The sequence below is a fragment of the Alligator mississippiensis genome, chromosome 6 (genome assembly GCF_030867095.1).
Source record: "Alligator mississippiensis isolate rAllMis1 chromosome 6, rAllMis1, whole genome shotgun sequence".
Taxonomy (NCBI): domain Eukaryota; kingdom Metazoa; phylum Chordata; order Crocodylia; family Alligatoridae; genus Alligator; species Alligator mississippiensis.
Genome location: NC_081829.1, coordinates 33,301,435 through 33,327,957, shown reverse-complemented (window position 1 = coordinate 33,327,957; position 26,523 = coordinate 33,301,435). Strand labels below are relative to the sequence as shown.

Below are 26,523 nucleotides of genomic sequence, written 5' to 3'. Positions count from 1 at the left end.
CAGAAAGTCAGGGACAGATTAAATCTTAAGACCACCCAGGGTACAATCTGTTATGCTCTCATTATTTGCAGTGAGTTTTATATATTTAATTTTCTACCAATTACAGGAAATATCATTTTACAATTTGGCATATTCTGAAAATAGCAGCAGAGTCCAGCAATTCTAGGTCTCTAGTTCACCTCTGACAATTCTTATTTCTCTGCAGACCTGGATAAATCACATAAACCTACATGGGCACAAACTAAAAAATGGGTACACAGGCAAATACATAAGTAAGAGGAATCTAAAGAACAGAATAAGTCAGGAAATATTTTTCTTCTCCATAAGAAATATAAGGAAAGCAAACAGAAAAACCATTTTATTTGTAAGACATGCTGCATTTTTCTCAGGTTCTTTTTAATGAAAACACAATTGGAACACTTTTCCCTACAAAAATCTAAGTAATGGAAAACTAGTCATTCCTTTTTTTTGTCTACGTGGCCATTGAAACATTATTCAACCAACTGTACTCAGTAGAGCAATCACCCAAGCTGCCTCTGAAAGTAAATCCTGTGCTGGGTTCTGCAAGATTGGCTCCCTTTTGAGTGGGGCTCTGATGTTCTCATGGACTCTTCTAACTTCAATAGGCCATGTTCACACCCCTTTTCAGTGGGCATCTGAGTTAACATGAGTAGAGGCAGCTCATATCTTTCAGTTCTAGGCTCTTTGACAACTGCATTCACTACATGTGGTTCAATTTCTAATGGTTTTCTTTGCAACTCTAACAGCTAGGCAGAATTTTTATTTTTAAAATGAAAGCTGAATAGAGTAAGACACACCTCTTTCAAAGACTGTTTCAGACCGCCTAAAAATTCAGACTGCTACATTGTTTTCACTCCATGTTTTGAAAGGTTCCTTTGTAACCAGAAGAGCTGGAAACTTCTTTTATTTTTCAAATGGACAGTAAGATTTTGGGGAACAAGATGCAAACCTTAAAAGAAGTAGGAACACAGGCAAGAATAGGGAACAAAAAGATTAAGTCATATTTAAATAAATTAGGTGTGTCCAAGCTAGTAGGGCCCAATGAAATTTATCTTAGAGTACTTAGAAAGTAGCTGATGTAATCCCTAAACCATCAGATATTATCTTTAAAAAAAAAATCACAAAAGATGAGTGAGGCCCCAAGAGAGCCAAAGGGGGGAAAGGAAGATCTGGGGAATTACAAGCGAGTCAGTCTAACTTCGATACCCAGAAAGATACTGGAACATTTTATTAAACAATCAATTTGTGAGCTGCTATAGGATAATAAGGTGATAAGAAACAGCCAACATGGATCTGTCAAGAACTAATCATGTCAGACCAATCTAATTTTCTTCCTTGACAGGGTAACTGGTCTAGTGAATAGGAGGGAAGCAGAGAATATGATAGACCTTGACTCTAGCAAGCCTTCTGACACTGTCCCATTTGACATTCTCATAATGACTAGAGAAATATTGCTTAGACAAAATTAGCAGGAAGTAGGTTACAACTGGTTGTAAAACTGCACAAATATGGAGATTAATTGGCTGGGAAGGAATACTGCAAAAAAAAAAAAATCTAAGGGTTATTGTGGACCACAAACTGAATATGAGTCATCAATATGACGCTGCAGCAACAAAAGCAAATCTTTTATGGGATTATATTGATAGGTGTATCATTTGTGAGATCAAAAAGGCAATTATTCTGTTTTGCTCAGCATCATGGAGCCATAGCCAGAGTGCTGCATCTGTTTTTGGACACTAGACTTTAAGAAAGATGTAGGCAAAATGGAGATGCTATCAGAGGACAGCAACAAGAATAGTAAGTTTAGAAAACATGACCTACTAGGAAAAGCTGAAGGAACTGTGTTTGTTTAGTCTGGGAAAGAGAAGACTGAGGGAAGATGATAAAAGTGCTAAACTGGAAAATTTGTTATACACAAGACAGTGAATAAGCGTTCCTATGACCAGTGGGAGTTGAACAAGAATTTACCAGCTTGATTTGCAGCAACAGAGATTAAAGCTAGAAATCAGAAAAAAATGTCTAGCCATGACAATAATTAAGCAATAGAACAGGTTACCCAAGAAGACAACTGAAACCTGCACTGGTTTTATGAACAAGGTAGACAAATGTCAATCAAGGAGATCTGATACTTGATGGGTGGCATGGCCTAATGATCACTTGAGGTCTCTTCCAGTCCTATATTTCTAGGATTGAGAGTACCAGCCAACAGGATGTGTGAATGGGACACCAGCCCTGGGTGCCAAATTAAAAGAGATCACCAGACTAGAGACCATCCTGAGAAACCTGGACAGCAGTAGCAGCAAGAGAAAGTAGGTGTCTCCCTACTGCAGCTGTCATTTCTCTTGCCATCCAATCTCCTACTACTCACTGCCACCAGCAAGGACAACTGATGTCAGGGGCTACAGCTGGTTGGTCTGAGACTGCCAATCAGGTTTGGCAAATGCTGGCCCAGGGCTCAAACCTTGTACCTTTGCCAGTTTGCTAACTGGTTCAACCCAAAGCAATTTCAGCCTGTATCTCAGAGCATTTGGCTTGTCTTTTGTCTACGTTCCAAAATTTATTTTGTGATTGAATGTAACTGTGTAACAGATCTGTGTTACCTAACACAATGCTGACCGCAACTCTGCTCAGTTTGGATCAGCATGAATTGAGACTCGTGTCATTCCAGTTAACTGAGCACAGTTCAGTCATGATCCACAAATGCCAGGTGCAATTTATACTGACTGCTAATTCATGTTCAGCATTGTGTCAGCTTACTAAATTGCTCACCATCATGTTCAAACCCAATACAATTTTATAATCTTGAAAGTGCATTTGTTGCTTGGCCTGGGAATTTAAGTTATAAAAAAGAGATAAATGAAACCCATCTTTTAGAAAGGACATAATTATTCCATGGCCAGAAGCTGCATGTGATTTTCCTTCATGGAAGTATAAGCAGGCTACCTGGCCAGGCCAAGGGCTGCATACAATATTTTTCTATGTAATTTTATAGCAGCATTTGGAACAAACAATTTCCTATATGAAGTAAAGATTAATGTATAGCTTTTATTTTAATTTAGATATGCAACAATTTGAAGCAACCTTTCTTAGGGGAAGCATGTACCCTGTTTTCATGCAAGCATCATGCCAACAGACAGACTGAACTGACTACAGGCCTCTGAAACCTTTAACCTACACAATATAGCGTTCATGACTGAAACACCATATTCAGTCACTGTGATTCAGTTCAACAGGGTTCCTGCAGGGCTGGAATCTCGTGGGCATCAGTAACAAGCAAAAAATGATTAGGGTTGGATTTAGGAAACTAGTAAAAAGCAAGTAAAGAAATGCTATCAACTTCTACTCCTGGTACTGATTTTAACTGCAGCACTGCTTTTCCTTCCCCCTATTTTGTTTTTTTCCCCCTCCTTTTTTTGTAAGGGTAAGAGCATAACTTGCTGTAGTGAGCACCACTCCCTGCCCTTCTTGTCATCACACCATGAAGTACTGGAACAATGTACCTCTTAACCTAACAGGCCTGTTAATCAAGAGAGCTTTATGACTGCTTATTACAAAACTCCCTTCCCATTATGTTGCACTTTCAATGAATCTCTTAACTGACAGCAGTCAAGAGCACCCCCCCTGCTGGCATCAGAATGAATTTTTTCAATTCAATTTGCAGGCTGCTCAAAAACTAAAAATGCCAACTGATTGCTAGTTCAGACTTCTCTGTGTTCAGCCACTTGTGTGCACTTGAAATTATCTGAATACAGTTTGAAGACTACAGCAGAAATTTTGTAATTAGAATTCTGCAATATAGATGGTAATTTTTCCCCCTCTATAGTAGCAGACATAGATCAGATAAACAAGAAGGAAACTGAGGATTTTTGCAATGTGAATAGAGATTTGCTTTGGAAAGAAAATGAAGGGAAGGAGTGATACCCTTTGTGATCTAAGCCCTGGTTTGACTAGGTTCACAGATTCAAATCACAGAACAGTGTCCTCAACAATTTAGACAGTAGAAGCAAGTAAATGAGATACCATTTACTAGTCTTTTGCATTGGACTTTAAGGACAGAAGCCCTATCTGCTATGTAAGAACACAAAAGAACCCAGACATCCCTTATCCTTAAAGCAGGGGTTAGTTGAAATTTCCTTCCTTCCCACCAGGTGGATAAAGACCTCGTTTTCAAACATCAAAAACTGGGATCTTTACAGCAATGATTTTTAGTACTGTGAAATATTTGTTCTGCATCCAGACTGCTCTTTAATCTGCTCCACCTAGGGTAGTGGAGCTGGGCAAAGCAAAGTGGAACACTGCCTTCCTTTCCCCCTCAATTCTATCCTCCTCATGATTCTGGCAAACAAATAAATTAGTTAGGGAAGGGAGGGACATCTAATTACCCAGCTCCACCCTCTGAATTTCCTCCCAAGCACTGAAGGCAAGAATTTCACTGATTATTAAACCGGATAATCAACTCACTGCAATAATCTGACAAGTTATGACAAACTTTGACTGTGAATGGGGATCTGGATGAAATGCAGGTCACTGTACAAGGAGAACAAGAGATGCACAAGAGATAAATGGGGACATATGTCAAACAATGTGTCAAACAGTAAAATCCCAAGTGTTTTTGATAACTAAATGTAAATAAGAAATAAAATTATTTTAGGGATATCAGGATATCATTTTGAAAAGCCAATAAAAGTGAGGTCTACAGCATCTTTATGCTCATTGTTATTCAGGGTGTTCAGTGCTGCATATTGATAGTGAAGTTTATATATGCTCTGGGATACTTTGGGAGAAATGGCACTATATTCATTTGAAATATTGAATCATCTGCATTCAAAACCTTATATAGGTAGACAGAACTGAACCAGGTAGCTCCCCTTCCTACCCCCACTTCCCCCGTCTTTATACTGGCCTTCCCCCTTGCCCTTGTTCCTCTGGCATGTCCTGCTCTTTAATTTTCTCCTCAATTTACATGCATTAGACTTTGCATAATATATCCTTATACCCTTGAAAGTTGCGGTGATACACAGAAAGAAGCAAGCAAACTGCATGTTCAACTTAGGAGAAATCTGGCACCGACATACACCTAGCACCACGGATAATACTCCATTTTCTCCCACAGTATGTATGTACCGCAGTAGCTTCTCTTGTGTAGATTGCCAGATGTGCTCGTTAAAGTTTGGTGTTATCATACAGGTGGCAACAGACTACAGAAGATACAAACTAACCCTATAGATGCTCAAATGTTTCACTGGTAGTTGGAATACTGAAAAAAAGTTCTCAGATTAAAAACCATATATATGAAAGAGAAAACCAAGTCAAACATCATAATTCAAGCTTAAAGTCAGCTTTGAGAATACCATAGTAAAACAGAAGTGTCAGGAGAAGATGGGATTTATACTGCTGAGCCTTCCATCTCACTAACTGTACTGACAAGCAAGTGGCACCAGCTGTCACAAGGGAGTAATACTGTACACTCACTCAGCTAATTTTCACTGGTCTAGCTACTACAGTGAAAACCCCAAATGTAGATGTGGCACAGCAGGACAAACAAGACCTGAAACAGTGTACCTAATATGGAATCTGCATGTCAAAGAGTAATCCTAGCAGCTGGCTATAGGGTAGCATTGGATGAATGTGGGAATCTTTGTAGAATTTATTGTAGGATGCAAGAATGGTAGCCATGATGCACAGCCTGAAGAAAGGTCTTGAATGTAGCATGAACACTGTTCACCATGTAAAACATAAAAAAGCACTTGCTTAGTAAGTAGAAGGAAACAGGACAGAATCAGAATTCCCTCATGTTGAATAGTTGTCATGAAAGCCTTGAGCACAGAGGTATATGCTGTCTTCAAGGCTCTACTGGGCAGCTAAATCTTTTTCCTTTCCTGGATACAGATGTGATGATCTGAGTCTTTCCCATCTGAAATTATTGCAATCTTGATCCTAATCTGATTTTTGAAATGTCACACATTGATTTTCACTTGCATACTTCCCTGTATTAATGAGAATGAGTCCAGCCAGGCATAAAGTCAATTTAGTAGAAGATACCTTATGAACACATTTGCCCAACTTTGTTGTTTCTGCCATCTGAGGCATCCTGTTTTGGAAGCTTGACCTCATCCAAATGTACAGTTCTTGTCCCTTTTTAATTAAAAATTTTAATTACATGTTTGATGAGCTAAAATGGATTTCCATATCATGAAACTGACAACAGCTTTCCTGTTTTTTCAAATGATCTGAAAAAATCTCAAGAGCCTTACTTCAAGGATTCTTCAAGGAGAAATGGCACTCAGAAGGAAATCTTCTGTTGTTAAAAAAGACTGGGCCTGCACGACACTACAACTACTGTCAGGAGAACTGAAGCATCAATTTTGGACGTTTTAATATAACCATTTGTCATTTGGGTATTACATATCATTTGAATATGCAGAGTGGCAATATAGACTTCAGGTTATAGAAAAGATCAATGTACTTCTGGAATTTCAGATATAGTACTAACTAGGGATATGAAAGCATTTTATATCTAACTTTTTCTGATACTCCACAAGAGCACAGCAACTAATTAGAGTTGAGACAGACCCACACTGGATAGAAAGACTCCAAGGCTAAGTACAGACAGTCAAAAAGCCTGAGGCTGAATCAATTCAGTCTTCAGTCAATTCAATCTGGTTAGTCTAAACTGTATAGACCGAACTGATAAACAAGTGAACAGACATTCACTTTTGATTCCAGAAATGCAGCCACATGTCTGCAGTGGCCTAGGCCAGAGAGTGCTACAGCACATCTTCCTCCTCGGGTGGAGCAAACTGCTTGGGCCAAGGCTAGCCTGCCCACCCTTTGAGGGGGAATTTGCAGGGAGGTGCAAAACATCCTGGGGGACTGTGAGTTAACTTGAATCTGGAGGGGATCTGGGACAGAAGTTCAATAAACTAATTTAACCTAAATCAGTTAAGTCTGATGCTACATCCATCCAGATTTATCTTAAGCTGGTTTCAGCCATTTTGAAAGTGGTTTATGTGCACTGAAGTTGTTATGTTATAGATTTGAACTGGTTTCTGATCACTTATACCGGCTTATGTGTAATTTCTGTCCCTTGCCTATCTAGACATTGAAAGAAGATGTGTTGTGACTCACAGGGAGGATTTCTTCCCCTAATTCATTTTTAATTATTTTTTAATTTTTGAACATTGTGTTTTGGAGGCAAGGTAGCCTAGGAAGCACTGTCCTTCTAAGGAGATCAAAAACAGGGGTCCTGACTACTTGCAGTCAGAGAACCCACAGCACATTTGATAAGAGAAGCTGCAATTATCCCAGTGCTTTAGGCTCAAGACAAAATTGGTAATTACATTCTGCCTACCTAAATTTCTCTTGAAGTTTGAATCAGATGCAGGGAGTAAATTGTAAAGCAGCTGCAATGTTCCATACCAGAGGGCACTGCTTGCAACTGTGAGCATCTCTCATAAATACCTACCCTGCATGCACGCTGTATGACCTAAATGACCATAAAAATCACTGCAAGTTCTCATATAAAAGGAGATAGAAGAGTGCAATATAATGGTTTGTTGTTCCCAACTAAAAGCAGCTGAAGGCACATGCATGGATCTTTTCAGTGGTCTCAGTTTAACCCTCTTTTCATTATTGCCAGAACACTGTCTCCCCTGCAGTACATTAGTTGGCAATGCCTCCAAATAATACCACTAATTTAACAGAATGCTTGGCAATGGCAGAATAATGGAATAGGATTAAGGTGGAGGTAGGAATAGGCAAAGAGGGACATGAACATTTTGCCAACCAATTTGGATTTAAGTTCTACTTGATATCATCACCCAAATTATTTTTTACTGTTGGTCTTTGGAAGGATCATAAGTTATATATACAGCGTTCTCTGAGTAAGTAATTAAGTTTATAGAGCAAAATGTTTTAACTGTCATAATATAACATCATGTTTATGAAACATCTTTTTACTCCATAGTGCTTTACAAACTTCCCAGGCTATACTCAGAAAACAGTTCACTCAGCAATAAAATACAGGCACTGCTGGACTGGAAGCTGGCAGCTGTTTTAATCACCTTGGCTAGGGACAAACATTCAAAAAACCTGAGCCTGAATTGATTCAATCTTTGCAGGTTAGTCTAACCTGGCACCGGTTTGTAACCACATAGACATCCCTTCTGGACTGAAGTAATTCAGGTACATGCCTGCAGTGGCTCAGGCTAGAAGCTGGGGGGGGAGGGGGGGGCACTCGAGCAGCCCTCCCTTCCCTTCACTTTCACAGAGCTGAGCTGAGCTGAGTGGAGACATGGCCAAGCCTGGGCAGGATGCTCTGATGTCCCATTCCCCCCACCCCTCCTCCTCCCCTCAAGCAGCCCAGCAGGGAATATTTATCACCCCTAGCACAGTGTTTATTAACCCATTAAGAAAACAAAGACTCTCTCCATTAGTTCAAGCTCTTCTTAAACAGCTCTTCCAAGGAAGAAGCTACCTGTTGATTAGCTCCAAAAAGCCTGCCTGCCTTTGTTGTCTCCCACAGCATGTAGCCAGCATGTGGTCTGCTAGCTAATGCTGAGAGGTGTAAGGCAGAGGGGCGGGGAGAATAATCCCTGCTTAGCTGGGAGAAGCCAGACAGATGCCTGCAGTCTCTGCCTGAGCTCCAGCAAGGGAGCAGAGGGGAGGGGGGAATTCCTGCTTAGCAGGGAGTGGTGAGGAGAAGAGTGGGAAGCAGCCTGAAGTCTTTGCCAGGGCTGCAGCCAGGGAGCAGAGGAGAAGAGCCAGTCCTGCTGGGATGCTGGGGGAGTCTGGTTTATCGTAAACTAGCGAGGGATCTGGGACAGACATTGCATAAACCAGTTTCACCCAAAACAGTTAAGTCTCATATTACATTCAACAAGGTTCATCTCAAACTGGTTTCAGCCATTTTCAAACTGGTTTATGCGCACTGAACGTCTGTTCTGTTACAGGTTTAAACCAGCTTCTGATCACTTAAATCAGTTTATATGTAATATCTGTCCCTAGCCTTTAATTCAACACTAAGTAAGATGTAATGTTACATGAGGAGGAATACCATATCAAACTGATACTTCAGGAATGTACAGATCCAGTTTCATTCCTGGTCAGAATTTAGGCCTGCAAAACCTAATTTGCAAAGTAACCATCATGGAAAAGGAACTTAGACAACATCTAGTTTTACTTTGCAAATCAGAAGAGAAACACGCATGTCCTTTCTAAGAGAAAACTCATATTGTATTAAAATTTTATGTACATTTCCACTTACTTCCTGTGGAATCTCTCTGGACTATATTCAAGAACTTCCTTCATCTACTTGCATTTTATTTATCTATTTAAATGACTTTCCCTATAAAATTATATTGCTTTCTTATTTCAGTACTTATTCACCATGAGTTCTAGAATTACTGTGAAACTAGCACTATTTCAGCAAACCAGTAGTACTCTTTGGCTAATTTTATTTTCCTTTTTAAGGGAAGAATCCCAGTAGAAAGTCTCACTTAATGAGTAAAAGATATTTTAAAAGCGAAACATACCCCATTTTAGGTCAAATAAAAACTTGTCTAATTTTCCTGAAAACTTTATTGGTTTTGTGAAAAATACTGAGCTTACTCTAAAAAGGGGAAAAGTCACATCTGTTACCCCTTTATAATTTCACTGGGTCATATAGAAACAATTTTAACTTGTTTATATCAAGGGCAGAGAATGTACAAAGTCAAATCTATTACTCTAAATACAGTTGCTATGAAAAAAGTGATACTGTGAAAGTTATGCTTTGAAGTTCTTCACATACTCTGGATATATCTGATTCATGCAGTTTACGTCATAATAATATTCTATAACTGCTAACACTACAAATATAAGACCTCAAAATCATGACACAGAGGCTCATATGTCATCATCAACAACAGAAATTCTTCAATCAAAGCTGGCAACTTTGGTGAGGACACACAAAACAATGATATGCAGTTATTTTGGGTTCCGGGCAGTAAAATAAAAATTTGGTTTTGTTATTAAGTTAAGGAGATATAACTGCAAACATATGCAAGAAGCTCCTGAGTAGCACCAACATATTAATTTCCAAGAGCCACTGTTTGGATAGAAAAAGATAAAGAAAGTTAGCTGTATTAGTCTAGAGTCAGGCAGAAGGTAGGCCTGGATCCAAAATCACAGTTTAAAAATTTAAAGGCAATTTGTCTTTTTTAAGGGTAGGATTCACTCTAATTTGTTACTTCCAGAAAAAAATATTATAGACTTAACTTGACCCAGACAGAGAATAAAACTGCTATCCATGCAGATCTGCCAAATACACTTGACTGATTCTTCATAACAGTACAGAGGTCTGTGCTGAAAACCTGTTCTTGCATCTCACATTTCTTAACTTTGTACTTTGTGAATGGATGATCTGCACATTTGGGAGAAAGCCTGCCCTTTGTCTGCATTCTTTACATACTTGGGGATTTGGATACTCCTCAGTGTGGACTGAATATTATCCCAGAGCATAAAACATCTCTCTATGTTACAATTTCATGTAATTTGCATGCTGGAAACATTTGGATATGTTCCTATAGGTTAGCATTGTAACATTCTTTATTGCTGGAAAGCAGGACTGGGGGTTGTGTGAGAAGCTGAGAAGAGAAAAAAATTATCTACATACTGAAGAGGACAAGCCTTTACAAGCAAGCATTTCTCATATTTTGTAGAAGCTCCTGGGTCATTTATTGAAGGTTAGCTCTTAGGAATCGTGTAATTCAAATGTTATAATGATGGCAGAAGCTAAGTGCTTTTTAATTTATATCCCAAAAGTAATGAAGTTCCAAAGTAATTTGTTTTCAAAGGTCATTTTAAGGATTGGACAAATAAAACAGTTAATAATCCTGCTGCAACAGGCTTTTTACACCTCTTTCAGGCCCCCTCTACATGTGCAGGTAAAGACATGATTTGATCTAATGTATGATTTATACAGTTGTGCCTCCTGCCATGCCACACATGCCTAGCAGGAAACATGAATGTGGGATCACACATTAGATCTAACTGTGCCTTATTTCCAGTGCAGGAAGAGCCCAATCCTGGGCTCCCTCTGCATCCGCAAGAAGCAGGCACCCAGTTAATTGTGCAATACCTGTAATGTGTAGAGGGGGCCTTAGTCTTTGGAAACCATGGTGTAATCATCACAACTAAGTAAGAAAATTAGTAAGTAATGCCAAACTTAAGCCAAACTGCTTCTTAATACTATAGGATGTGTCAAGCTGCTAAGCACATATTAAATTTGCTTATGACATTTCACTACAAATGTCGCTATAAATTATGTTTTCACTTAGAGTTACAGGGATGGAACATCCTGAGAAACTCTTCTTAGGGGTTGAAATGTCCCATGTCTGATCTTACTACTATTTTGTCTGACAAACTGAAAAGACTGTATAAAGCCCTCTTTTAAAGTGATTAAATAAACAATCTTGGTCCTCAATGCAAAGATTAGGAAAGGAAAAATCAAAATCCTGAAAAAAAAATCACTTTTGAGTATGCTCAGAAAGAAAGATTTTTTTATATATGAGGAAGACACACCCACATCCCACTTAGGAAGCATAAAAAATGGGCATATTTCCAGCACATGTGATGAGGTGCATTTGATCTTGACTGGAAAATGTGGGCCTAGGAAATTATAAACATACTGAAAAACAAGACAAAACCCTTTTACGTCGCTGAGGGGACAGAAATAATAAGCTTGCAATTGTGTGTGCAAGTAATTTTGCTCTACTGTGCAAATTCAATGTATTTTTTAAAACTCAGTAAGTTTCTTTTTGTTTCCATTAGGCAAATCTAGAGATTACAGTGTAAGTGTGCTGCTGTGGTATTTGCAGAAAATGCTCTTGTATGTAAGAACAATATAAAAAGGTAGGATCTTATTCTGCCCAGTTCATCTCTTTGGGGTGAGCAGAAATCAAAGGGTCATTCAACATGGGTCATTCAAATGCTGACAATATTAAGCAAAGGAAGCCCCGCCCTCCCTCCCTTAAAAAATGTAGCAGATTAGTTTCAGGAAACTCCATGTATGCAATATTAAACTTTCCAAAGCACCATGTTTCACAGAGCATTTTTTCTCTTTCTACTCTGTGAGCAAAATGAACCACTGACAGTCTAGACCTTATTTTCCCCTTACACTTAGGCATGACTACAGGTCTGTTTTTACAGAAAAGAAAAGATTTGACTGGTGAGGAAGTTGCAGGTCAGGATTATAATGGCAGAGCTCAGTGGAGGAATATTGTATACAGTTTGTTTGCTGTATACATAGCTTCATTTGGTTTCATTTTCCCAAATATCGAAAGTTAAACACAGTGTTTATCATGTCAGATTCAACAAAAAGGTATAGACATGTATGATATAATTTCAGCCATATTATTTCATGCATATTGTTTGATAACTGAGGATGTTAACTGAAAACAACGTAAACCTTAAACATGGTTATGAGTCTACTGTATGTGGAGAAAATTTCTCAAGAAATTTTACTATTGAGAAAAATTGATACATACCTCCTTACAGATTACTAGAAGTATTCCATCTTTTTGGCACAGAAATCAGAGGGCTGCTATGCACTTGAACACACTAAGATGGAGCCATTTCTTAACATTTGGAGTCCTAAAACTGAATCTTGCTCTTAGAAGCTATTTGATGTACATTGATTATATACTGTATGAACAACCCATGCAATTTTTCTTCCTTGATAACAAGCATCTGGTAACACTTGCACTGAAGGCTGTTATAAGCTATACAGGTGATCTCTTCATTTATTGTTCCTTAACCTGATAGCTCCTTTGTAGGTTCTTTATTTAATATACCTTGAATACATCTTTGTGTTAGGTGTTTAATGCATTATTATTATTATATTGTTATGAAAGCTGCAATAAAGACTGTAAACAACCCCACCAGATGTGGAGTATACTGCCTCAGAATTCTTGACTCTGGTGAGCATTTTGGACTGGATCCTGATCCAGAGAGCATCAGAAACATCTCTCTTTAAAACAAGAACTAATACTTTGGGTGCACTGATATGAACTTTCTGCATTTGGTATCAGAGCTGCTGTTGGACCAGCCAAATTTCTCTAGATAGAAAAGGAGTCTCACTGGAGCCAAAACGACTCACTTAATTCATAAGGCAAGATCTGACCCAGAGTCAACGTTTGCAATGGAATACAGCAAATGACAAACTTCTCTGAAATACAGTTCATCTAAAGTACATAAGAAAAACAATACTCTGGTTACATCAGAGGAATAGTCACATAGCCTATTCCCTAATTCACCTTTTTATGGAAGAACTGCCTGTTGGCAATACAAAACCAAAATGAAAATATATTCTGTGCCTGTATGCAGAGATGCAGGACAAATAACTGTGATTCCCCCTTCCCAGCAAGTGATCACTTTGCATCACCTAGTTCTGTTTATGTTAAAATAAAGTCAAATTAATCATGAAGAAATAAATAGATATTAACATCTGTAGAATAAGGAACCACGTAACATAAAAAACCTCAATGGTTCCTTAATTCAAAGGCCATTTACCAAATTTTGACAAATGGTATAATTGGGAAAGGAAGAAATGCCATCAGAGAAAGAGCTGACATACCGTCAAACAGCCCATCAGGCTCTGCTCAAAAGGTCTCTGGAAAGCTCTGGGATCTCCACACCAGTCCAGGAGCTCTGTAGCTGCATTATGGAAGTTGGCAGGATTCTGTAAGTGCTGAAAAGAGGAGATTAAATGACATGGTAAATATATTATCACAATTGCTAGATGAACTCTCTGGATCACACTATTTCAAAGATAACAAAATTGTGACTCAAAAACATATGCTTTGGGAATTGGTGGGAATATATGTAGTCATGTGGGGAATGAACAGCAAACCACCTGTTTTCTCTCTCATCTGTATGCTGGTTACTGTACCCTTGTTTCATATGTGTTAATTTGAAGTGAAACTCCATATCCCATCATCTAGAACAGAGCTGTCAAACTTCCTTCCTTCCCTGGGCCAGATGGAGACCGTGGGGCTCCTTGCAGGCTGGAGCTCCAACTCCTGTCCAAAGCACACAGGGGAAGCAGCAACTCGAGTTCCCACTGTGAGGTATATGCTCTATACTGCAGCTTGAACTGCTGGTACGTATCTCGTACCATGGCAGCAGTGCATAGGGTACATGGCAGAGGCAGCTCTGGCTCTGGTTCTTGTCCATGGTACAGCCCATGGTGACAGCAGGGCTGTTGGCCAAGGAGGCAGGGCCGCTTCAGTGGTAATGGGTGAAGAAGCTGAATGATGATTGGGACTGTATCAGCCTTAGCTTATCCTTATGCTGCTGACTGCCACGTCCACCAATGCCCAAAAGCCCAGGTTCTGTGGCAGACTCCTCCTTCTGGCTGCAACCCCCACATTGTGGTGGCCTGGTGGTAACCTGTTGGGCTAGATACAGTGGTCCTGCAGGCCATATCCAGCCCACAGGTCATATACTTGACACCCCTGTTTTACAACTTCATGACTTGCCCCTAGAGTTAACTGATTCAAATTGGACACTGACATTGATTAGCCCCAAACTCAGGGAATTTTCAGACCTAATCTCATTCTGCATTTAACCTTTGATTTGGGCTCAATTCCAACTTTAGGAGAGGGGGACACAGAGCCAGCAGTGCTCTCAGAATATCTAGATTTCAGCCTCTGTCAGCCAACTGCGGGGCAGACCTTCCTGTCTTCAATTTCACATCATGTACACCAAAGAGCTGATTGAATGTGGTGAGATAATGTTTGCTGTTATTTATTAAAACATGTGTATAGCTGTAACTGAATGTGGTGGGGATAAAAGTTGCAAACTAGTAGAAGGCAGTGCTTCAGGATGACAACAGATAAGGTAAAAATGTGACATCCCAAAATTTTAACAAGGGAAGAGGGGGTCAGAATTCAACATGCCACAAAGCAGAAGCCTTTGTTTTAACTTTGAAAATTATTGAAGTTTAGTTTTCAGATATCTACCTAGGTACGAAGTGATGCCAGGGTCCAAAAAAAACCCATGCCTAAAAAAAGCAGTGCATGTGGCAGCAGTGTGCACTGCCCAAACCCAGACCCTGGTCAGCTGGAGCAATACTCTGGCTGCCAGCCAAGCTTCATGCTATAGGAGTGCCACAACTGCAGCTCCCAGAGGTCCCCAGGACCCCAGGTAAGGCTGCTGGGGTCAGCACAGTTGCTGGCCTGAGCCTCCCCTACCCAACCTGCGGGTTTCCTGGGGACAAGAAGCAATGGCACACATTCTGCAGTATCCTTAAAAACCTGCAACTGGGGGGAGGGAGGGAGAGAAACACACAAATTAACCCCCAAACCTCACAATTCCTGTTTCTCACTAGTGCCAGAAAATACATGCACAAGGAAGATGCTGCTGGAAGGCCTGTTGTTAAATTCTCAGCCAGGCATTCCCAGAATTAACATATAAATCTAAGAATTACCATTTTCAGAGGATGATACTGGCCTTTGCTAATCATCAAAAGGGTAAAACAGGTGCAAACTACCTGTCCCCTGCTATCTTCAAATAGTCAGGGTTAAGTGAACTTTCCAATAACTTTTGTCTCTTTGCTTTATAGATTTTGATTGGAAGGTTGAGATTAACAAGGAGTTGATGGACAGAAAAGGAGAACTGAAACGGTACTACATACTGAGGGATTTTGTAGCAGACAATCACAGCTTTGGAGACCAGATGAAGGCTTTACAAATGCTCCCAATCTCTCATTTTTCTTCCTGCTATTAGCAGCATCAATAACCAAAACCTCTTTCCTTATTGGTGGCTGGTTAGATTTCTTATTACAGAGGCCATAAAATATTCTACCTTAATGAACACAGCAGATCCAGCAGACTTGACAGAAAAGTGATGATTCAAACTGTTTTGCCCTGCCAGCAAATGTTCAGATACCACACCACAACAGTGTTTTTTAAAATTATTATTAATTCTGAAGATTTGCTTATTTCCTTTCCTAAATATATACTTTTAAATTTCACGTAAACATTCTCTCAGCCTTGCTATATAATTATAGAGTGCCAGCTCTGATTATGTTTGATGTTTTACCCAAAGTCCCAACTATTAAAAATTAGAGCGTATGCAGGAAACTCGATTTCCTTTGGGGGGAACGGAAGCTCCTAGATCTTGGATTTGCTTAAAAAAGCCTGAAAACGAGATCCGGAATGCTAAAACTCCTAAAGACAATTAAAAAGAAACCAGAAGTTATTATCTTTAAAATGTTCTTTATTTTAAGATAATCTCATAATTTTGCAAAGGGTTTTTGACTCATCATTCTTGGCTATCTAGGGTTGGCAATACTTTAATAATTAGTCCCATATCCAAACTTTGTTCATATTAAAGGCTTTCAGTTCTCTCTGCCTTTATTCTCCTGCCAGGTAAGCCAAAGACATTAGCTCCAGTACCAATGAGTGAAAACAAGTCTTCTCCCATAGCAGGGTGTGACAAAGCTCTTAGGCTTGTGACCTTTTCGACTGTGTTATAATAATCTTTACCCTATGGCAGCTCTTTGTTAGATGGTTTTGTAGTAACAAGAAATGGGTGGTATCTGAGGAGCAGATTTACCAAACAATGGCAGAACTGAAACACAAATAGGCATTATGCAATGTGGTATCTATCTCTCCTCTATAAATATGGAGCCAAACATACACCTTTGTCCAGTTAAAAAGTTTCCTCCGACCGTTCTTTGGCAGCTGAATAAGCAGTTGATTTTTTGTGAAGTCAAAATTGTTCAGATACTGATGAGAATTAAGAGTCCACAACTACACAAAGATACGGTGGGAGTTCTTTATGCCCTCTCTAAACAGACACCAATGAGTCAGGTAGTTTGGGTTACTGGTGCTGCATAGCTGGCAGAAAAGTAAGAGATTGAAAGCATTTGAAAAGGCTTCATATGATCTCCAAAACTGTGGTCATCTGCTGCCAAATCACTCAGTGTATAGTACTACTGCCATCCTTTTATTCATGGAAAAAAACTAAAGCAGAGTCAACTCCCTATAGTGCACTATACCCTGAGTGTGACTTCCGTTAACCTGGATCCAGAAAATTGTAGAAAAAGTGCGAATGGTGTGCAAAATGGAGTGAACCAAACAGTGCAAATCACAAATTGTAGTGACAGCACAAACCCCCGACATATAACCTTAGCTGAGCAAACTCAACAAAACAAAAAGCATTATAGCCTATTTAAGTATGCACAATGTTAAAAAAACAATATTCTTTTCAAAGTGTAAATGACCAAAGTAACTTTCTTTTATTTTTAAGACTACTTATATTTGTTCATTTTACTTGGCTATGTCACAGCATAACCTATCTTGAAGTCAAGCCACCAATTCAAGTTCAATGGTTACAATGACTCCAATTAATTTTGTGTTTTGCAACTCTCTATCGAGTTCTCTCTCATCGACTCATTGAAGTTCAACTGCTTTTGTCTAGTCAAGAACAGAACAAGTTTTATTATAAGCTTTGCATTACAAATTGGGTGCTTATGAATGTATAAAATATACTGAATATCTGAACAACTACAATTTTGAATAGCATCTGGAACTAGAGAAAAGTTGATGCCTGAAATTTTTCAGTATTGTGGGTGGTAAAGGTTTTTTGTGTGTATGTGTGGATGTCTGGAGATTTTATACGAAATCCATTAAGACACAAAGCAAACAAAACAAAAACACACACACGCATAGAGAAGAGAAATCACATCCTAGTCATGCAAGAAAACACTCAAAACTACTACTGATTTTTATTAACAGATGGCTGCAGCACTTGTTCTGGCTAACACAGTGAGGATGAGACGAGCACTGAAGAAATTCCCATCCTTACAAAGAAGGCCTTACAGGACTTGGTAATGTTTTCAGCAAACAAGAAATTAACATATTGGCTACAGTCATGGTCCAAAACTTCTACAAGGTAAACACAATGTTTAACCTGTGGCTAAGCCATCTCTCAGGGCAGCATCTTTAAGAGACATTTAACATTTACGGTTCAGTTTTCTTTAAATTATCAGCAAAACAAACAGGAATAGGATCTGGCCCAAAAGAGTCTTCTTTGAAACCAGATCCTGTCTATACTGGGGAATTTTGATGACTAAACTTGTTTACATATAATTTAGAAAACGTCAAGGGTGAAACAATTAAAACAGCCCCATCAGCCAAAAGGAGTAGGGAAAAAGCTAAATTTAACAACTATGGAACCTAGACTGGAGTATACAATATTTTTTTTAAATCTGATTTGGCTGGCCAAGCATGTTATAATTTAATTCGCTTACAACCACACTGTTATTTGATGTTTATTAATCAACAGCAATGTACCTACCACTATGAGAGACATGTGTCAAGGAAATTATGTAAAACTCTAAGAATTAAGATTTACCTTTAAGACTGTCTGCAACATCACCTGACTTTACAGTAAAGTAAGGTTTAACTAAATGTCACAATTTCAGTATTTCAAAACCTTCCAGATTTAAAAAGGTTTTCAGAACTTCAAAAAGTCATGTATTTATTACACCAGCTCCAGCTGATTTAATGTAAATAAAACAATAAAACATAAAAATTCAGTACCATATTTTTGTATGTGATATATAATGTTATAGCAGAGGTCACCAGATGGTGCTGTTAGACACTTAATTTTTTTCAAATATTTAGTCTTAAAGGAAATGTGGTGTTAATGAGTTTCCAAATCAGTTTTGTTCAGGGAGGTGAAGCAAACAGCAAGGATTGTTTGCTCTCTGCCTTCAACTCCCATGCAGCTAATTCTGGAGCAGAGCTCCATTCTGGTTGCTGGCACTATCTGGGGGATGAGTTCCCTATGAGAGTGGATTTTATGTATGCTATTGGTTACTACCTCTTTTATAGGTGTTGTTTAAAATATAGATAAAATGAGAATATTCCTAGAATACATCTCAGTTCTCCATCACTGACTTCTCCACTTGGAAGGTGACCTACAAAATGCTGACATCTGATACCACTCAGCAGTGGACCATTAATGTGTAATACGCACACCAGTAAGTGTAATGAACACCCGTGGCCAAGATTTTCAGTTTTCAAAGGATCCCAAATACTTCAGACACTCAGTTTATACACAGAGTTCTCTACCCACACACCAAAATGCATGCTTTATATCACAGAAGTTTAAGCAAATTTTAGAAAGAGAAACCAATTTTCCAGATTGAAATATGGTGACGACACCAAGCAGATCACTTCTAAATATGGAAGACTACAACCTGGATGGATGTGAGCATGATTTGGATACAGAAATGCAGTAAGTACTAGAACAATGAAAATGCAAAATTAAGGGCAATTATATAGGGTTAAAGTTATCTCATGCATATATCAAGACATACTAACATGACAGCAGTGATGTGGAAAACAAAATCATCTCAACAGACTCTATGTTTTGATTTGTTGCTACAGAAAATAAACGTGGAATTTTAATTTACAAACTTGCATATTTTTGAGGGGGGAAAAAAATATTTTCTCTTTACTTTGAAATATGTCAGACTGCGAAGACACAGAACTAATTTGCCACAGCTTAACTGCTGCTCAAATGGGATGTCATGCAAATAGGGAGCTTTTGAGTAGCAAACTGCTTAACTATGCTAAACAAGTTATTGCATTTATTTATGTGATGTCGCACCAAATTATGAAGGCTGACTCAAGTTGTCTGTTTATTTTGCCCAGTTATGTCTGCTCTGTGTCTCACTTCTCACTTTAATTGAACTGCTGAATGATAACATAACTAATCACACAGACGTTAAGCCATGTTGCTAGATTCTAGGTTAATTAACACCAGCTTACAGTCACTGCATTTCTCACATGGTTAGCCACTTGGACCTTGTCTAGTGTCTAGCTTCACTAGCTACTAAGCATTGGAGTTTTTTCTTACAGGCTGCAAAATACACTAACAACAAATGGCGTTTTTTTGCTGCATTAGGAAAGAAATGCCAAGGTGCTCTAATTAGATGTATGTTCTATCTTCTACCTTACCTAAGGAAAGTAACCGATTGCTGATCACTGGGCATCAGCAGTGAAGCCTGGACTTAGTTTGATGCTTTCTACACCTATACAAATTAAAACATTTTTGGCACTCACAGGACTAATTCCGCGGCTTGCACCTTGCTCGCAACAAATACATTTTCCTAGCATAGAGAAAAACTTCAGGTTTTATACCATCAGCATGCAACATACACACTGTCATAAGCCCTTCCCTGGAAAGATGCTTTGGAGTACAGCTTTCTGGATGAAGTGTTTACTTGAAGGAAGACCAGGTTTTTCCTTTTTACGACCGGGTTACAAAACGCCTGGACGCAGGAGTAGGGGTTGACGTCGTATACCTAGACTTCAGGAAGGCTTTTGATACGGTATCCCACACCATACTGGTAAACAATTTAAGAGGCTGTGACTTAGATGACTACATAGTCCGGTGGGTGGCGAATTGACTAGAAGGTCGCACCCAGAGAGTCGTAGTGGATGGGTTGGTATCGACTTGGAAGTGTGTGGGCAGTGGGGTCCCACAGGGCTCGGTCCTCGGACCGATACTCTTCAATATCTTCATCAGCAACTTGGATGAGGGAGTGAAGTGTACTCTGTCCAAGTTTGCAGATGACACAAAACTGTGGGGAGAAGTGGACACGCTAGAGGGCAGGGAACAACTACAAGCAGACCTGGACAGGTTGGACATATGGGCAGAAAACAACAGAATGGAATTCAACAAGGAGAAATGCAAAGTGCTGCACCTAGGGAGGAAAAATGTCCAGCATACCTACTGCCTAGGAAATGACCTGCTTGGTGGAACAGAAGCGGAAAGGGATCTTGGAGTCCTAGTGGACTCCAAGATGAACATGAGTCGGCAGTGTGACAAAGTCATCAGAAAAGCTAATGGCACTTTACCATGAATCAGCAGATGCATGACGAACAGATCCAAGGAGGTGATACTTCCTCTCTATCGGGCGCTGGTCAGACTGCAGTTGGAGTACTGCGTGCAGTTTTGGGTGCCACACTTCAAGAGGGATGTGGATAACCTGGAGAGGGTCCAGAGAAGGGCCACTCGTATGGTTAAGGGCTTGCAGGCCAAGCCCTATGAGGAGAGACTAGGGCACCTGGACCTCTTCAGCCTCCGCAAGAGAAGGTTGAGAGGCAACCTTGTGGCTGCCTATAAGTTCATCACGGGGGCACAGAAGGGAATTGGTGAGGTTTTATTCACCAAGGCACCCCTGGGGGTTACAAGAAATAATGGCCACAAGCTAGCAGAGAGCAGATTTAGATTGGACATTAGGAAGAACTTCTTCACCGTTAGAGTGGCCAAGGTCTGGAATGGGCTCCCAAGGGAGGTGGTGCTCTCCCCTACCCTGGGGGTCTTCAAGAGGAGGTTAGATAACCATCTAGCTGGGGTCATCTGAACCCAGCACTCTTTCCTGCCTATGCAGGGGGTCAGACTCGATGATCTATTGAGGTCCCTTCCGACCCTAGCATCTATGAATCTATGAAGACTTGCCCATGGAATCAAAACTCTGGCAAGACAAGGCAAAGGTGGCTATGTCTTTCCACATTCAATTCTTTTCTGCCTCCTTTTTAGAAAAAGATAATCATGGTGTTGGATTTGGGAGCTAAGTGTTTGATCTAAACGGAAAACCAGATCAAGACCCTTTGGAATTTGCCAGCTCCTGGAGTTATGCAGCAACCCATTTTGCACAGCTTGGTTCAGGGTACTTACCCTCCAGAGCAGAGGGAAAACAGAGGTGGAATGCAGCATTATTTCCAAGGCTGCACTGTGCAATACTACACTGCTTTGGCTCAGGGCATATGGCAAAATCATGTTCGAGCCCTTTGATCACAAAGCAGCATGATCAGTTTCATGTGGGATATATACATTTTTCTACAGGAAAGGTGGGACACTCATGACTGCATTTGTTCAGATGGAAAGTTTATCGGGAAGTAAAATGAAATTGGCATCCCTAATTGTACAACCCAAACTGAGAGGCAGGAATATGTAAGCCATAAGGAAAAATGAGTAGCCATATTTTCCTTCTTTTTAAAATAATAATACTGTACCTTGAATTATTTTAACACATGGAAATGCTTTAATATACATATTTTCTTAAAAGGTAATTTACTTGATAAGAAGTTGGAGAAATGAAGCAATTTGCAAATGCATCCATTTATGTTGGTGCAATTTCAACTGACTTCTGAGTTGCATGGAATTTGTTGACAAAAAACAACAGGTCTAGAACTTAACCTGGTGGATACTGTCATCACTGTGGTGGGTTTAACTGTTCAAAATCATGAGGTAGGCATCCCCCAAAATCTGTCTGGTTTAAAATTTAAAAAAAACATGTATATAGGAGGATATTTTATTTGTCTTCCGGTTTTTAAGCCTCTGGAGGTTTTGTTTTCAAGCTTTTATCTGCAACCATAAAAGTTAGGATTCAAGTATTATCATGCAACTCCAGGATCCAAGGATTTAATAAAAACTCCAATCAAATATTGTGAGACATTACAAAATTACAAGAGCTGTAAACACTGAAAGCAGTGCAGTCCTTTTGGAGGTAAATCAAGTAGCAGCAGCTGAGGACCTGACCCAACTTATTTGTATCTAAAAAGATTTCTTCACCTCTAGGGATTCCCAGTGTAAGAAGGATTCAACATCTAGACACTCTGGCAAATTCTATCAGCCAATACAGCCTTTCTGGCTGAAACTCCTCACTCCCCAAAATAATTTCTATCTAGAATATCATTCAATATTTTTTACCCATTTACTTTATCTTACTATTCATCTGGACATGGTTCTCGATGCATTTAATGAAAACATACTATAGTCCCTGATACAGACAGACTGGGGGAAAAACTAAGATTTAAAAAAAAAGGAAGATTAGATGATTTTCAACCTAAGGCAGAATTAGTGAGGTCCCAAATTCTAGACAATGCATGCTAAGCTCTGACATCAAAATGAATTGCTTATCTAAATAATATAAACATAATTTTCATTCAGATGCCCTTGCTACAGAATAACTAATAGGAGAAAAGGCTATTCCTTGTGTGTAATATAGCATACAAATATAGTGCTTTCAGTCCTAAATTTGATAGGTCACTCAGTGCCACAAGCAAACAACAGAGGACCTACATTCCAGCCATGATCATTCACTGCAACTCATTAACTGAGCCCTTTATTAGTATAAAAGCTCAGAAAGCTCAGTTATTGAGCCCAGCCATGACCCCCTCTCTCAGGCCTGGATAACTGCTGTAGTTCTTCATTCATGAAATAAATCCCTTTCTCATTCCCTGACATGCCCCTCATTGGCAGCTAAAGAACTAAAGTGGTGCTGTAGAAATATGAGACGCTAACTGCTGATGGGCTTTTAAAGTGGAAAAAGCCGTGACCCAAAATAGGTGGTTTTCCTTTTTCTGATGGTCAAGTAATGTGATTATACAGTTGAAAGTCTGTATGTGTCAGGAGCTATACTTACTAAATTAAAAACATAGCTGAAACCAAGTACCAAAAGAAATGGCCTTTTCCTTCTTCAGATAGAGGGGAGTGTTGAGCTATTTTCTTTCTATTGGAACATTGAACCTACTTACTTAGATGTAGCTATACATAACTGAATTCTCTACAATCCCTTTCAGGGTCAAAGGTTGTTTTATTTATCAATATATAGAAAGACCTAAGCTATGAACTATTCACATATGAAAATTCCCCAAATTGACGTATTTTTTGGATTCAGAGCAGACACTAATTTATAAAAACATCTTGCACTTCAACAGTTTCTTTCATCAGAAGCTCTCAGCTTGTTTTACAAATGTTTTGTTAAAGTCCCTAGCCCTCCCTATTGGCTAGTGGAACACAGGTACAGAGAGAATAACAACGGGCACAAAGTCATGATGCTAAGTATGAAACCTGTAGCTACTTAACAGAAGCAACTGTGAGAGCAGATCACCTTTGATCCATTGGGCCATTTAAGGTTTCTATTTCAAGAAGAAGAAACAATAACAATAATGAGCAAAGAAAGCAACATTTTATCCACTGCATCCAAATGCATGAAAATAGAGAAATATAGACACAAAAGATCGTGCCTGACCAATCTAGTCTCTTTTTATGACCAGGTTATGAAACGCCTGGACACAGGAGGAGGGGTGAATGTCGTATACTTAGACTTCAGGAAGGCCTTTGATACAGTATCTCACCCCATACTGATGAACAAATTAAGAGGCTGTGACTTGGATGACTACACAGTCCGGTGGGTGGCAAATTGGCTGGAGGGTCACACCCAGAGAGTCGTGGTGGATGGGTCGGCTTCGACCTGGAAGGGTGTGGGCAGTGGGGTCCCGCAGGGCTCGGTCCTCGGACCGATACTCTTTAATGTCTTCATCAGCAACTTGGATGAGGGAGTGAAATGTACTCTGTCCAAGTTTGCAGATGACACAAAGCTATGGGGAGAAGTGGACACGCCAGAGGGCAGGGAACAGCTTCAAGCAGACCTGGACAGGTTGGACAAGTGGGCAGAAAACAACAGGATGCAGTTCAACAAGGAGAAATGCAAAGTGCTGCACCTAGGGAGGAAAAATGTCCAGCACACCTACAGCCTAGGGAATGACCTGCTGGGTGGCACGGAATTGGAAAGGGATCTTGGAGTCCTAGTGGACTCCAAGATGAACATGAGTCGGCAGTGGGACGAAGCCATCAGAAAAGCCAATGGCACTTTATCGTGCATCAGCAGATGCACGACGAATAGGTCCAAGGAGGTGATACTTCCCCTCTATCGGGTGCTGGTCAGACCGCAGTTGGAGTACTGCGTGCAATTCTGGGGGCCGCAATTCAAGAGGGATGCGGATAACCTGGAGAGGGTCCAGAGAAGGGCCACTCGTATGGTTAAGGGCCTGCAGACCAAGCCCTACGAGGAGAGACTAGAGAAACTGGACCTTTTCAGCCTCCGCAAGAGAAGGTTGAGAGGCGACCTTGTGGCTGCCTATAAGTTCATCACTGGGGCACAGAAGGGAATTGGTGAGTATTTATTCACCAAGGCACCCCTGGGGGTTACAAGAAATAATGGCCACAAGCTAGCAGAGAGCAGATTTAGATTGGACATTAGGAAGAACTTCTTCATGGTTCGAGTGGCCAAGGTCTGGAACGGGCTCCCAAGGGAGGTGGTGCTCTCCCCTACCCTGGGGGTCTTCAAGAGGAGGTTAGATAACTATCTAGCTGGGGTCATCTAGACCCAGCACTCTTTCCTGCCTATGCAGGGAGTCGGACTCGATGATCTATTGAGGTCCCTTCCGGCCCTAACATCTATGAATCTATTAAAAACTGGGCCAAATTTATATGCTGCTTAATAAGGGAACACGACCAGGCAAGTCTCAAGAGCCAAATTCAGTGAAAGTGTTCTGGAAACAGGCGTAAGTAATTGAATAGTAAACAGTGAACCAGCACAACTTGTATTGCTGAAGAACTCCACATGTGTTCAAAGGGTTTTCAAGTTATACAACCAGAGAACTGACTAGGGATGTAACAGGACAAGAAACATGTAAGAAAGATAATGCAGTGAGTGTTCCCTAGGTTTTCTCCTCTTTCCATCTACATTTCCTACTATAATTGTCCAGCTCCTTGTTTCATACTAGTCTGTTCTGTGCAAGCTCCCTCAGTAGGTTAGTAACATTTCTCCCCCTCTGTAGCAACAGGGATCACTCAGGAATCAAAGGCCACACTCATAACATGCAGATGTCATCCTAATTTATTTAGAGGTTAAAATAAAATCCAGTATATCCTGCAGCAACAAAAGCTAAACCATTTTGCTGAACTGGTCCCTTAGACTGGGACATAATTGAAGTGGCATGGAGGGAGAGGGGTTGGAAAGGAAAGATGCTGTGCATCAGGGAACAACCTCCTCTTGTCAACTTAGTTTAAGAAATCATTTGAGAATCAGGGATATACCTTGAAAACCATTAGCAGAAGCTAAAAGAGCTAAAATAAGAATTACTATCTGACTTTGCTCCTCAGAATTAGATAGTTGTGTCCCTTTTCTGGCTTATATACTTGATATATAAATAGCTGCAGTCACAGAAAATTAGGGTTGGAAGGGACCTAAAGAGGTCAACCCCCTGCTCAAAGCAGGACCATCTCCAACTAGATCATTCCAGACATGGCTTTATTTTACCCGATTCTTAAAAAGCACCTAGGATGGAGATTCCACAATCTCTCTAGCTATCCTGGTTGGTCCAATGCTTTACTACCCTCCTAGGGAGGAAGTTTTTCTTAATATCTCACCTAAACTTTGGTTGCAGCAACCTAAAGCCACTGCTCCTTGTTCTGTCATTTGCCAACACTGAGAACAGTCCAGCTCCATACTCTTTGGAACTACCCTTCAGGTAGTTGAAGGCTGCTATTAAATCCCCCCTCAGTCTTCTCTTCTCCAGACTAAATAAACCCAGTTACCTCAGCCTCTCCTCAGGAGTCATGTCCTCCACCCCCCACTATTTTGTTGCC

The 26,523-nt window shown here is 40.0% G+C and overlaps 1 protein-coding gene across 11 annotated transcripts in view; it reads right to left on the bottom strand.

Moving 5' to 3' along the window:
- Positions 1–26,523, bottom strand: part of ZMIZ1 (zinc finger MIZ-type containing 1) — a 518,414-nt gene that overhangs the window by 179,399 nt on the left and 312,492 nt on the right. For all 11 annotated transcript variants that reach the window (XM_019497114.2, XM_019497113.2, XM_019497112.2 and 8 more), the window contains one exon: positions 13,637–13,750. In XM_019497114.2, the coding sequence (XP_019352659.1) occupies positions 13,637–13,750 (114 nt within the window). The remainder of the gene's footprint in view (positions 1–13,636; positions 13,751–26,523) is intronic.